The sequence below is a fragment of the Sarcophilus harrisii genome, chromosome 2 (assembly GCF_902635505.1).
Source record: "Sarcophilus harrisii chromosome 2, mSarHar1.11, whole genome shotgun sequence".
Taxonomy (NCBI): domain Eukaryota; kingdom Metazoa; phylum Chordata; class Mammalia; order Dasyuromorphia; family Dasyuridae; genus Sarcophilus; species Sarcophilus harrisii.
This window is the reverse complement of record NC_045427.1, coordinates 473,775,637-473,790,272: the sequence shown is the minus strand read 5'-3', so window position 1 is coordinate 473,790,272 and position 14,636 is coordinate 473,775,637. Positions and strand designations below refer to the sequence as shown.

Genomic DNA, 14,636 nt, shown 5'->3' with positions numbered 1-14,636 from the left:
TATATTTAAATATATGTGGTCATGCATCATGCATGTAAAGGGGAGGAGGACTACTGTTGCCCACTGATAATGTCTACGTGGAAATATGGCTCATGCAGATTTCTTTGATCACGTTCTCATTCAATTTTGCCAGCAGGGTTTGGAAGGTTGCACGCATTCAGTTGGATATCATTAACCGAGGACCGGTGAGATCCTCGAATTAATCCAGAGTTGGAAGCAGACACCAAGGGGGTACTGACGTCTCGGTAATGATCTTGCTGTGACTTCTGCCCACTGGGTGATTCATTTTTATTCTGACTGGGCAAGGACTGAAGGGGAATTTGTCAATGGCTTTTGAGGGGATGAATTTCTCTGGATGACGATCCAAGAAAAGGCTGGGAGGGGGGAAACCCAAAACAACATAACCAAAAACAAACTAGAAAAAAGATACAAGATCAGGGGAACAAAAGGCAGAAACAATAATAGAAAAAAAAACAGATAGAAATCAGTGGGGTGGACTGGAAGTCAGTAGGCTAACTTGTTCATATCATGGGGTTTGGGGAGAATATTAACTTGCTGGCCAGTGAGTCCCAAGGCTTAAATACACAGAAGCCAGAGTAGCTTTGGGGTTATAGGATGGAGACGGAGACTGAAAGAGGATGATGAAAAGGACAAATGAAAGCAAAGTGACTGATTCCTGGGGAAAGAAGGGAATTCACAGCAAAGTCACCCCGCATCGTCCCAACCCGCTGCTGCTTTCAACTCTTAATGAGGTTGGCTTGATTTAAGGGAAGGACTTCATACCTGACAGATTTGGTGGCTCTTTCAAAATATGCTCAGCTTTTGGTCTTTGTTGGGGAAGATAAGAGCAGGTGTGGAGGAAAGGCTGTGGTGTGCAGAGGCCTGGAGACATTTGGATCGAGGGGCTGGTGCCAGAGCCGTGCTCCCCAGGAAAGGACGAGAGGCACCCCTCAGTCCCAGGGCGATGGCAGGCAGGGTGGGGGGCCTTGCCCCACTGAAGTGTGGATTCTGTCCCTGGGTGGTACCAGCTAGGGGCCAGAGCCTCCACCATTGGAAGTTTGTGTTTTGATAGTGGGTATGACATGAATATAGAAAAAGCATCTCATTTTACAGGTCCCTGGCCCACATCTTAGCCAGAAGCAGTTCCTCAGGCAGGGATGGGAGGCCCTTGGGTACTTCCAATGGGTGAATTGCAGCTCAGGCTTTTATTCTTCTTCCTTTTTGTAGCAAAGAGGGATTCACAACCCTCTCTTCCCAGGAAATCACCAAAGATCAAGTGTGTGCTGGAGGCCTGAGGCTGGAGCCCATAGAATGTATGTACGTGCTTTTCTGCAGCTAACGGAGTAATAATGTACATGTACGCTTTTTCCTCTATCACTTTTGCAAGCTTCATACGTCACAGACTTATTTCATATATCTGTATTTGTGTATGTGCGCATGGCAGATATATGTAGATAAAAGGTGCATATGTCTATATTTATATCTTTCTCATCTTTTCCACCCCCATGGCAGCCATAGCATTTACCTAATGCTTCCATTCTGAGTAGAGATACCAGCTAATTATTAATAAGAGCTAATATTTATATAGCATTTAGATATACAAAGTACTTTACATGTATTATCTCATTTGATCCTCCCAACAACTCTGCAAGATAGATGCTATCATTATCACAATTTTTCACATCAGCAGACAGAGGTTAACTAATTTGCTCAGGATCACATATTTGAAGTAGGATTTGGACTCGGGTCTTCCTGGCTCCAAATCCGGCACACTATATGCATGGGTGCTCTGAGACTCACTTTTTTCACTCTTTCTTCATTCCCTTTACCTGCTCTTCTACCTCTCATTTTTAAACTCAGGGAAGAGATCTCCAGGGAGCCTAAGAGGTTAGTGCTTACTGTGTCTAGCTGCCCCCTAAAGCACAAGTATGACAGAGAGTCCTGAGTGAAACGTTGCAGAGGATTCAAGGACTTCTGGAAATGAGGTGAGCTAAGTCAGGTCACAACCTGGCCAGGAGGGAAGCATGTGTAGGGCCAGCCTGGCTCCAAGCCTCCTTGGGTTGGCTGGCTCCAAGTCAATGGTTTTGGTCTCTAATGAGAAGGCACCAAACAAACTGGCCAATCTTGAAAAATCTGGACATTTCTGGTGCTGCTGGCCCTTGGCTCCATTTGCCCACTGAAGGAAGAATGTTAAAGCATTGGAGTAGTTCTTTAATCCCTTTTCTGGAGATGGACACCATGAGTGCTCAATTTTTTTTTTTTTTTAAAGTGTCATCCTACAAGGTGAGGAGAGGCTGTTGGGAAGGGAGCAATGTGGGAGGAGACTTTCCTTTCTGTTCCCCCCATAGTCTAAAGGAGGGAGGATAAGAAAGGAACTGGGATTGTTCTCCTTCATCAACCAATCAATCAACCCTGCTACTCCTCCTTCAGTCTCTCCCTGGGCTCTAGTTAGGAGTGAAGAGGCAGAAAGAATATTAGAAAGGCAAGGGAGGGGGAGGACAGGAAGGAAAAGACAGAAATGAGGAGAGAAATATGTTGTCATCAGCTTATAAGAGGGAGAGATGAGATAAAATTGCCAAGCCCTACAATTACCAAGACACGCTAAGAATTGGAGCGAAACTTTGGATTCCACACCTCATTTAGGACAACTCTGGATATTACAACATGGGATCCATCAGGATTAATCCAGAGGCACCAGGCCACCTGTAGCGCTATTCAGATGGCATGGTGCTGCACCATGTCTTGTCATCACTCTGGAGTCATTTCTAAAGGTTCATTTGGACTTTTTTCCAGCCCAAATCTCACATTTAGTTTTAGAAATATGCTGTTACAGGAAACCTCCACGACCAGAAAACCCTTTCCATTATTAATATGACTATAAACTCACTTTGGTCAATCATGAGCACTTTTTTTTTTGTAGGCGGATATATTACAATAGAATGAATTAAAAGTAACAATGAAATCCAGTCTTTATCCTCTTGCCTTTTACACCTGATCCCAGGCCACCCCATCTTTTGCCCAGTCCAGTCAGGCCTGCAAGCCCCGTCTATGTCATCCGGCCCAGTCTAGCCCATGGAGCTTCCAGAAACACAATGCCACGTGAGTAGGAACAATCCTTGTCCATCCTTCTTACAGAGCCCGCTGACTACAGCCCACTTTACACCGCCCATGGTCTCCGCGCCTGCCTCCCACTCTTACATAGATGGGTTCTGGAATTGAACATCGAAAGCACGGTGTGGAGACCTCACAGGTAAGGCGGCTTCGGCTTCCTCTGCAAGTATAAAGCATGAGGGGACCGCTTGGATGGGAGATGCTAACAGCAGACCCCAGAAGCAGCTTCAAATGCCAGTAAGGGTCGGGAGGCCCCAGATGCTATGTGGGAACATGAGATTAGGGGACTGGTCAAGCTTACATAGCTGAGATAGCCAAGGCTAGACAGATCAACGGACTTCTAGTCCGATGGTCTTTCTGTTGTCCCCCACAGTCTCTGCTTCTCACCAGAGACAGCCCCTTAAGAGGTGACCCTTTGTTAATGTTGATGAGGCATGAGCATCCATTAAATGAAAGGACTGGTCCCTCTATTCCACTCTCCAAAGCAACCAAAGATAATGCAGACTGACTGGCTTTCAGGAAGTCCAGGCGATACCTTCCTGAGAAGGAATCCATGTGGACCAGGACAAAGAGAAGATCAGTTCTCTGATGTCCCCTCTTCACTGTCAGAGAACATGATTGTGGGCTCAGGCATCTGACTAGGAGAAGCCACAGGACAAATGAATTTTAACAACAGCTGGGATTCCTCCCGCCCCTGAACGCCAACTACGTGCCCAGCTCTACAGGGGTCATAGCAGGACCCAAAGAAAGCCCCATTTTTTGGGCAGGATGGTGCTGAAAGCCCAGCTTCAGAGACAGGTTAGAACTGAGGGATGACGCTTGCCTGGATGTGCATATTGGGCCTAATGGATCACCCAACAACCCAAACTGTTCATTTTATTTATCCAAGTAGTGTCTCCTTTCCAAATACGCTTGCTCTCCCTCTCTCCCTCTCTCTCTCTCTCTTTCTCTCTCTCTCTCTCTCTCACACACACACACACACAAATATTAATCCTATTTTACATCTTGAAAGTACTTTTATGTTTTAAAAGTGTTCATGACCACCGCCATCTTTGATCTTTACAACAGGGAGTTAGGCAAGGCAAAAATCATCCTGATTTAACAGATGAAGAAAGTGAGGCACAGAGAGATTGTTACTTGTCCAAGGTCGCCCAGAGAGTCGGTGAAAGCACCAACACTGTACTTCAGATTTCTTGATTCCTGGTCCAGGGTCCTGTCTCTCATACCATGCTACTTCCCCCTCCCATCTCCCCATCATCAGAGCTGGTGGGAGCGCGCAAAGACTCAGTCAATAACAGAAACGGCCTTTTCACTCCACATTTTGAAGACAGATGAACAGAACAACCACCTCCTCCCATAAAAGTACAAATCACATCGCCCCAGTCCTGATTTTACTCCTGACAGTGTTCTCAGATGACCCGACCCTGCCTTGGCTGCTGCAAGCACAGCTGCCGTTTTGAGAGGTGACAAGTAAGAATGTCGATTTTTGATTGGACCTGCAATTTCCATTCGTGCAAGGAATTTCCTACAAGGGAAATCCCATTTGCCAAGGTCCCTAGTCTGTGGCTTCTCCTCTTGGCCAGCTCCCTGGGGTACTGAGAAGTTAACACTATTCGCCCGCAGAAGTACTAAACTGCTAATAGGTTTGAGAGGTGGAACTTGAACTCACATCTTCCTAGCTCAAAGACCCATCTAAGCCTCCACACTGGCTCTCCACGGTGTGCTGTGGATTGAAGTAGGCCGGCCTCTGAGGGAGGCTGTGTACGCTGGTGGGATATGGCCTAGGAATGGTTTGTAGGGTTTTGGAAGACTAACTTGTGGTATTTCGGTGGCAGTCAGCTTTGCCATACTTGAAACTATATTTGTTCTCTAGACATGGGACTTCTTAATCTTTTTTACATCATGAACTCTTTGGCAGTCTGGTGAAGTCTATGAACCTCTTCTCAGAACATTTTTTAAAATGCATAAAATAAAATACATAGGATTACAAAGGAAATCAATTATATTGGAATAAATTATTGGAAGTTATTGGAAAATCTTTTTTTTAAAGTACATGGATTCCAGGTTAAGAACTTTTGTTCTAGATTAAGTTTGGTACCAGAGAGTACAAGTAATTTTCTTCTGACTAGAAAACAGGTCAGTTAAGCCAGGTAAAGGTATCACATTAATTGGCAGTGTGCCATAATAAGTGCCAGAGTCACTGTTAGTCTGGGCCTGAAATCCCAGAGATTCTCTCCCAGAGAGAATCAAGTACTCTCTGAAGATCTTAGCCTTTCTAACTAGGACCAGTCATCAGTTAATTTTCTCCACAGTCTTAGAGGGGACTACTGCAGCCATAGTTTCCATTTTATTTTCCTTATTTGCCTATAGACTGATTTCTTTAGGCTTTGATTAATTTTTTTTCTGATCAACTACATGGTTAGTGACAAAGTTCTTGTTTCTGAGGCCTGACTTCTTTTAAGAAATCTACAGGAGTTTTTATGGACACCTCAGCCCTTCCTGAGTGTTGTCATTTCCCCCCTTTTCCTGCATTGGTTATTAAGTGGTGATCCACAACCAGGAGCCTTTGTCAAAAAGGAACCAGAAGCCCACAGCTTTCTTTAATCAAAGGCATCCCTAGCTTAGGTTCAATACTAACTGAAATTGGCTTTTCCTTCTCCCCTCTCCCAGGTTCGATTCTGGAATGGACTCAGAGAACTTACCCCTAGCCAGGATCCAGCCTCCCACGGAAGGCTGAGGGGGAGGCCCAGAGTCAGTGTCTTCCTTGGCGGGTGGACTTACCGTGGTTTCGTCTTCATGGAGCACCTGGTCGTAACCGCTCAGCGCGACACAGAAGATGATTGCTGTGACGTCCTCAAAGCAATGGATCCACTTCTTGCGTTCAGATCTCTGGCCCCCGACATCAAACAGCCTGAGAGCAGAAAGAGAGGGAAGAGGAGGGGATGATTCCAAGGCGGGCGGCTGGAGTGTTCCGTCTCCCTCCGCATCCCCCATGTTCACCCCATCCTCTTCCCTCTAATGCTGTATGTGCGGGGAGAGGGGAGCAGGGGACTGAGAACTTTCCCAGGAGTGTCCCAGGAGGCCAGTGCCAGTCTCTGCACTTCCCAAGAGCTCCTCGCTCCCCCCGGCATGCTCCTGAAGGTAGGAGTCACCTGGCAGGCAAGCCAAAAGAGACTCCCTCCTCAAAACTCATTTTCAGAAGTGAGTGCCTCTGGATTTCTGAACTGTGGCCCTTCCAGGGCTATTCCCCAAAGCTTGAGAATACAGGAGAACACAATCTTTGGAGCACTTGGAACCCCAGTAATCCTTTGGGGATCAACTTAAAATACCTTGGGAAGCCCCCTCCTTTCAAGCTAAGAGAGACAAATCTTGATGTTTATATGGTGGCATTGACTTTGGGAAGCTCTCTTCTCTCCATTTCACCTTTAAAACAGTCTTATGAGACAGTCAAGGTCAATATTATCCTCATTTTGCAGATGAAGAAGCTAAGACCCAGGTGGGAAGGGAGCCAGTAAGTTAGACCAGAATTGGGCTAGGACCTCCGTTTCCTGACTCCCTGGTCCGATTCCTTTCAGAATGGGAGGGGCAGCAGGAGCAGTAGACCCCCATGGGGGGAAAGCCCCAAATTTTTCAGCCAAAGTGGCTTAATCATTCATCTCAATCAAAACAAAGGGAAAGGCTGGGGTGACCACTCTAACGATGAGGCAGTAGTCGGCCCCAGAGCAGCCGGGCTGACTGCGGCAGAGGCTAACCAGAGTGGCTGGCAGGCAGGAGCAGCCTTGTCCCACCTACAGAGAAAGCCAGGCCTTAGCTCTTGGGATCTGCAGTCTCATTAAACTGGGAGAGCACAAACCCGAGAGCCCCATGTCAGATCGCCTCCAAGCTTTTCCAAGGCCCCCTAAGTGATAGTTACATTGGGAATGGCCTTGGATGGAGAGCAGCTCAGACTCGTCTGACCTTGATCCCATGATCCCACCCAAAGAACCTAGAAATAATCAGGATTCATCCAACTCTGGTCAGGTGGGCCCAGCTAATGGCCACCGAGAGGTGACTTTAAGCCTCAGGGAGGCTTGTTCATGTTCCCCACAAACACAGTCCAAAGAGTGGGGAGGGCACATTTGGCCTAGGAAACAGGGCCTGCCCTAACAGTAAGGGCAGGGCAATCAGGGCCTTACAGGTTGGGTGCCAAAGGCGGAGTATGGCCAAGACCCCCGTAGTTCATGGCATTAGGCCTTCTGAACATGGAGCAGATTACTGAGCTCGAGGGCCAAGTTGTCCAACCTGAGGTCTACAGCACGTGTCATCAGCAGTCCTGGTGAGCTGGGCCAGTTACCACAGTTTCCCATGGTTTACCAAAGGAGCCCTGTCCCTCCTACCTCAGCCACTTTTCCTGGGACCCCTCCAGAGAAGCCAGAGGGCTGCACAAAGACTCTCCGAGCCCTGCCCTGTCTCCCCAGCCCAAGCATATCCATATCTGAAGTCAGTGAAAAACTAGAACCAGCAGGAGCTTAAGAATCCAGGTTGGGAAAATAATGGAAAAAGGGAGAGAGTGTCTCTTTTGTTTCTTCCTTCAATCCTGAGAAACCCAACATACAACTCCTCATACTCTCCGCAAGGGTCTTCCAGAGGAACCCCTTCTCCTTTTGGTCAGATGGTCCCAACCCAGAACCCCTGAGGATGTCTCTTTTGTTTCTTCCTTCAATCCTGAGAAACCTAACATACAACTCCTCATACTCTCCGCAAGGGTCTTCCAGAGGAACCCCTTCTCCTTTTGGTCAGATGGTCCCAACCCAGAACCCCTGAGGACCCAGAAAGCAGTGGGACATGTACAGTCCTTTCTCCTGACTGCTCCCACCTAGATTGGTCACACCAGACCCGCTGAGGCCCTCTAAAAGTATCTGGGCTTGTATGAGGGCAGACGGTGTGTATTTTTACTCTCTCTCTCCTCTACCCCATTCTGCTCAGTTCATTGAAATGACCATCTCCTCTGCTAACAGGGACCTGATCTTCTTCCCCTTGGAAGTTGGATTTCCCACAGCAGTACTTCTACCACATCTGGAGCTTTGCCCGCTTTTGCGCCTTCTCTCCACTTTATACATATCTTACCCATCCTTCGAGGTTTGGCTCATGACCCTCCTCACTAAAGCATCTTATGATCACTCCACTCCAAACCAATTTCTCTTTTGCTGAAGACACTTGCTGGGTTCTTAGTTTAACAGAAAATCTTAAAGTTGGATGAGACCACAATGACTATCTACTCTGGTTGGTACCCAAGCTGCCATTTTGCTTCTGCCTAAAGACCAGCCTTCAGGGAGAGGGAACCCACTTCAGCCTATCTCTAATTATCTGAAAATTTCTTCTTACGTCAAATCTACACCTGCCTCTTTCCAGATTCACCCAGTGCTCTTCTTCCTCATGAGGTCAAATAGAACCAGCCTAATCCCTCTTCCAAAAGATAGTCTTCCAAATATCTGACTTTAGACATCATAACTCTGTTGAATCTTCCCTTCTCTAGAAATACCTTTTCCCATCTCCTCCCTTCAATCAATATTCATTTTATAGTATATCTTGTATCTCTTAACATATACGACTCCATAGTCTCTGATTGTTCCATGTGTGTAATTCCTACTTCCATAATCAGGATTCTTGAGGACAGACTCCATGTTTGTTCTTTTTCTAAACCCACTAACCCTTCACACATCCCTCCCTTCCCAGTATCTGAAAAAAACAATGTATTGTGCATGCTAAATGACCTGAAAGGCAGCCTATGTTCCCTTAAGGCAGCAGTAGAGTAGAAGGGGAAAAGAAGGAGGAGGAGGAAATTGGAGCATTAATACTAGCTTGACTTGTATTACCCTGATCACCTCTAGTCATGAAGTTAGTTAGTCCTTGTTTATCTGGACGGCCCATCTCCTTCTGAGACACTTTCCAAATACCGTGGGCCAAGCGTGTTTTCCAATGACCTCACCTGAAGTGGAGGTTTTTGAATGTGAAGTGGGTTTCTACAATGCCGGTGGTTTTGACCCTGGTTCGGAGGATGTCTTGCTCTGTGGGCTGGTAGTCCCCGGCTCCAATTCGATCTAAGCTGTCTAGGTAGCTGGGAAAAGACAAAACATAAAAGGAACAAGCTTGTTCATATAATCTGACAAGGACACTCTTAGAAAACTTGCCTGCTGATCTTCATTGCCTTGTATCTCTGGGAACCATCCCTGGGCAGGACCAGCTCAGCTGAACAGAGACAGAGTCTCTGACCTGTACAAATTAAGCCCCACTCCCAATGGTGGAAATGACCTTCTGATTTTGATTCTTGGCTTACACACATCCTTGGCTTGATTTTTTCTTTCTTTTCCCTGATCTTCCTCCCAGTTTGAGCTGATGTCTCCTATTAGCTTATTCCAAGTTTAGCAGACCCTCAACATTGCCAATAGAATGTTTTTATCTATTTGATTTTGAATTCCCAATGATTAGATGCTTTATAAATATGTGTTGACAAAATGATTGACCAGTGATATCATGGCTATTTCTGCCAGAGTCATTCTTTCTTTGGAGTCTCCCATAACACTTATGTGCTACCTTCTAAGGCTCTAACTGTGATAATGTGTATTTTAGTTTTTTGTATTTTTAATTAAGTTCTTGAGGTTCCTTTGTCTTTCTTCCTTAGGATCCAACACAGTGCTATGTTCATAGTAGATGCATAATGACTGTTCAGTGAATGAATATCCAAGTAAAGAATATCCAAGTGCCTAGCCCCACAAGAGCTTTGTGCCACACAGATTTAGCTACTAATATTCAACTAGAAAAAGGAATTAATATTCAATTTTATGACGTTTGACACCTTTTATGCTGTCTTTATTTCTCAATGGTTAACTTTTGTTATTCCACAAGAAAATTCCTTATAAACACTGGAGATAGGATGTGTTATTTCAGGACAACTTGGCTGAATTCTCTTTCAAGATGGTGAGAATCCTCTCATCTTCTTGAGACCCTCACAGAAAGGAAAGAGAAGCAAAAGTCTGCTTTGTGTCTTATAAGCTGGAGGATTGAGGACCTTATTTCTAGGGGCCTCAGGACTTTGGAAGGGTTCAGACTTAAGACAACGGGAAGAGTCATTTATGGTGGCAGGAAGACATGGATTACATAGACTAGCATCTCCTAGCATTTAGATCATTTTATACATGAGATGCAGAGGTGAAGTAATTTACTTGAGGTTATACAGGGAAGTAAATAATATAGTGTGGATATGAATCCAGATTCTCCAAATCCAGTGACCTTTTCACTATATTATGCTAGGACACAAGTTCTATAGCAGTTAAATTGAACTCCTCCACTTTAATAGGAGAGAGGCAAATGGCTCCTTGCCCTCTAACAATGTCTCATCAGCCTGAGTTTGTAGCTTTTATTTTTTATTTTTTTGCATTAAGTCTCTAAGCTCAGTTAGATTTAGAAGATACTTATTTACCTACTTCCCCACCCATTCAGGATGTTGTAGACTCATTTTTTTCCCTAGGTGATTTTTTTTCTCCTGACTCTGACTCCATTCCACACTGGTCCCATTTTCCGAGGGCAATCCTCTTAATGATTACACATGAAACCACGTGGCTGGGACCTGGGATGCTGACCCTTCTCCAGTTCCTTTGGAAGAAAAGTCTGGCTTTCCATGATATAACTCGTAGGGCTGTGATACTATGATAAGGCTCTGGGCATCCGTTTTCTCATCTGTAAAATGAGGGGGTTGGACAGGATGGCTTCCAAGATCCCTTCCTGTTGTAAAGCTATGATACTGTGCTAAAGATAAAAACTGGTCCCAGCTGCTTCAGGCCTATAGGCAAGTGCATTAAAAGCAAGGCTGAGATATCGTTGCTAAGGTAACTGAAGACCTTGAAAAATAGCCTTTGGCAAGAGCCTGGAAACCAACAATAACAGCCAACAGTAATAACAGTTCATGTTTCTGGAGTGTTTTAAAAGTTCATGAAGCACTTAAAAAACAACCCAAAACTACTACATGAGATAGGTAGTATAAATATTATCAAACAATTAACAACATATGAGTCATCTAGAAGAAGCCTCATCGTGCAAAGGAAGGAGTGTTTGACATGGAGTCAAGGACCCAGGTTTGAATTCCAGCTCTGCTTCCTACTAATGCTAACCTTGGGGAAAAACAATGACCTTTCTGAATCTGTTTCCTATTTTATAAAATGAAAGGATGGGACTGGATATCTTTTAATATTTCTTTTAGCTCTAACTTATGATGCTAAGTACAGAGTTCTGTCCATAGCATCATGCTATTCATGGCATCCCTGGCTCGCTTTTATTGTGACTTGTCTTGATCAGTGTCAGGGAGAAGTGGAAAATAAGGGGGGGGGGGCGATCTGGGCAGGAGGGAGTGGAGCAATGATTGAGCCAGGGAAAAAGCAAGATTTCCTTTATATAGCTGGCTTTCAGATGTGCAGGGTGTTCTCTTCTGGAGGGAACTGTTGATAATCCTTCCTTGGAGGAAGTCAAGAATAAGGATGGGAGAGAAATAGGAGGAAGATAATCTGCCTGATGGTTTAGCATAGAGTAAACACTTAAATCTTGATTGACTGATTGATTGGCCTGGGGATAGGGGTGGGCTTCAGCCTGAGGAGGATCACTATAGAGTAGAGGCAAAAACACTGATTTGGAAACAAAAGGCATGGCTCAAATACTGGATTTGTTAGTTCCCCCAATATAGAATCAGTGCTAGAAGAAACATGAAGACCATCGTTTTTATAGATGAAGAAACTAAGCTTTGGAGAGATGCTTTGCCCAAGGTCACCCTGGGAACAGGTAAAAGGGCTCAGATTTGAACTGAATCCAAATCCATCCCTCTATTTTTTTTCATGATTTTACCCCTTTGCCCTACTGCTGTTTCTTTTTGTCATTGAGTTTCAATTCCTGTGGCCATGGTACAAAGGCATTGTGACATCATTACTTCTGTTCAATCCACATTGAGGTCCTGTTCATTAGTTGATCCTAATATGAGAACTCCTGATGTTTCTGAGATAGTGGTTGAATTAGGAATTATCAGGATTGATAATTCACACAGGATGAATTATCAGGAACCAGTTCAAAACGGGGTCCTCTGAGGGAATCTGGGGAGAATGGCTCCTCTTTCCCGTCTCTGTGTAAAACCAGGTGGGCAGTGCTGGCTCGGCCGCCAGGCCTGCTTCCTCCTCTGGCCTGTTTTCTCATATGTCAAAGGAAGCTCCACCAGGTCTCCTAAGCTCCGGCATCTAGGAGGTTGTTTTCTTTCTTTCTTTTATTCAGTTTGCTGAAAGTCCTCTCCCATGCACCACCTGGTGGCCGGATGCAGCATTAACGCTACCAAGGGCTTCCAAGCTCTCTCCAAGCCAGCAACACTTTGGTCTGGGGCTTTTGGCTGTCCCCCTTCTTCTCTCTTGTCTCCTTCACGCCTGACCTTCTCCCTGCAGCCACTCCGAAAGAAGTGCCAGACTGTGGAGTTCCCAACCTAAGGTGGGAATCCCGTAGGTGGGCACCTGTCCTGGAATGAAGGAATTGATGAAGTGCTTGGGTTTGGAGTCAGGGTCCTAGAAAACAATGTGAGCCTCCTCAGCACTCATCCCTTTAGCCATTTAACAGGATACTTTAAATATTTTTATTTTATAAATAGGCTTTTTGAAATGATAAATTTCACAGATTTTATAGATATTTACATACATATATTAATAGCAGCTAAGGGCTCAGAACAAAATAACAGCACACAAGAACTATATAAGTATAAGCTAATAAGTGATAAAGAATGAGGAATCATGATATAGCAGAAAGAACACTGGACTTGAAGTCAGAATGCCAGAGGTGAGTATATATGAGCTCTAGGACAATTCACTTAGTCTTTGTGAATTCAGTTTTTTCATCATAAAATGAGTATAATAAAATTCACCCTACCCTCCACATGAGGCTATTGTGAAGAAAATAACAACTAGAAACATGGAAACACTGAATACAGAATTAAAAGGCAGAGATAGAGTCCAATCTGTACCTGACAAGTGGTCATCAGCCTTGGTCTAAAGATGTCCAGTGAGGAGAAACTCACGATTTCATAAGGCAGTTCTAAACCTTCAGTGCTTAAAGCACTTCAGAAATGTAAGGCATCATAACTGTTATTTTTATAATAATGTTTTATTTGAATAGAGCTGTATATTTTCCAAAGCTCTTTCTCATGCACTACTTCATTTGATCACTACCCACAGGACCTCTCTGGAGTTGATCAGTCAGGGATTCTCTTTATTTGACACATGAAAGAACTAAAATCCAAAAAGCTTGACTTGCTTTTGGTCATACAAAAAGCCAGTGACAAAGCCAGAATTGGAATCTAGGTCTCCTGTCATCAGATTTCAACCCACTGGAATATGAGTATCATGAGAGTAGGGATTCTTTTTATTTATTTTTTTTTCTATTTGTATTCTTAGTATAGTATTTTGCACACAGTAAGCACACTTAATAAATGCTTTTTTCATTCACTTCAACAAACATCTGAGCCAATGGGGTCTAAGTGACTTGGCCAGAATTGCAAATCTACTAAGGGTCAGAGGCAGGATTTGAACTTAGCTGCTCCAACAAACAGAAATTTCAAACCTGGGCTAACCAGACGACAGAAGTATGGTGGGGGGGATAAGTCTAATTCACTGATGGAGGGCAGTTGTTCCTAGCTGTGAATTCTGGCAAGGCTACTCTACCCTTGGTAGGCCAGAAACTAGCCCACCAATGGGCACACTCTGGGCAGAGAACGGGCTTTTCACCGGCAGGGAACAGTCAGGGATAGATTCTAGGCTGAAGAGAGATCACAGTTCTTTGGCCCCTACAAGGACTACATGTCCACGTTCATACACTGCTGAGCACTGCTCCCAAGTTGAATTTGTTTAACTACAGAAATCCAGTCTGGTCCTGGTCTTGCTCTGGGCAGCTAAGGATCAGAGGTGACTCATGCCGTGTCCTCCTGTTTCAGTCTGTGAGCATCTCTTCTAGCAACAAGCTGAGCACCCATAGCTGATGTAAGATGGAGCAGAAAGCCCTCTGTTGCCGGCGACTAGATGTAAGTCGGCTCTAATTTGGGGGAGGATTTTTTTTTAACTTCAGTAGTTGCTGTACAATTTGCACTTCCCAGCAGCTGCTGTTTCCAGAACCGTATTCCCTCCACTTTCCCCAGGGTATCCTGGGACCGTGCCGTTTAGATTCCTGGCTCATGGGCAGGGCCTGCTCGTGCGTAATGTTATCGATACTGCATGTCATGGCACCGCGTGGTTGGAGGCTCAGGAAGGGCTCTGGAGACATGAGTCACAGCCTAGAGCAAATTCCTCTTACAGCACAGAAGGGGAAGGAGAAAGCACCAAGAGAGGGAGGGTTGAGGGAAGGATGAGGCCCCAGAAGGCAGGAAGAGACATGTGAGGAAAGGGTGGGGATCCTTGTGGAACACAGTCGGGGGCTCTGAGAACTGGTCCTGGTCTTCTCCAGCTAGTCAAGTGTTTTCCGTGATGGTGTTTCCA

The 14,636-nt window shown here is 45.0% G+C and overlaps 1 protein-coding gene and 1 long non-coding RNA gene across 3 annotated transcripts in view; one reads left to right on the top strand and one right to left on the bottom strand.

Moving 5' to 3' along the window:
* GNAO1 (G protein subunit alpha o1) overlaps window positions 1–14,636 on the bottom strand; it is a 251,196-nt gene that overhangs the window by 31,857 nt on the left and 204,703 nt on the right. For both annotated transcript variants that reach the window (XM_031954533.1, XM_003757263.4), the window contains exons 5-6: window positions 9,080–9,208; window positions 5,893–6,022 (exon numbers count right to left, since the gene is read on the bottom strand). In XM_031954533.1, the coding sequence (XP_031810393.1) occupies window positions 5,893–6,022; window positions 9,080–9,208 (259 nt within the window). The remainder of the gene's footprint in view (window positions 1–5,892; window positions 6,023–9,079; window positions 9,209–14,636) is intronic.
* Window positions 156–5,885, top strand: LOC116421768. Its single transcript, XR_004232288.1, has 5 exons — window positions 156–245; window positions 1,228–1,313; window positions 1,861–1,985; window positions 3,136–3,250; window positions 5,782–5,885. It is a non-coding gene; the product is annotated as an uncharacterized LOC116421768 (long non-coding RNA).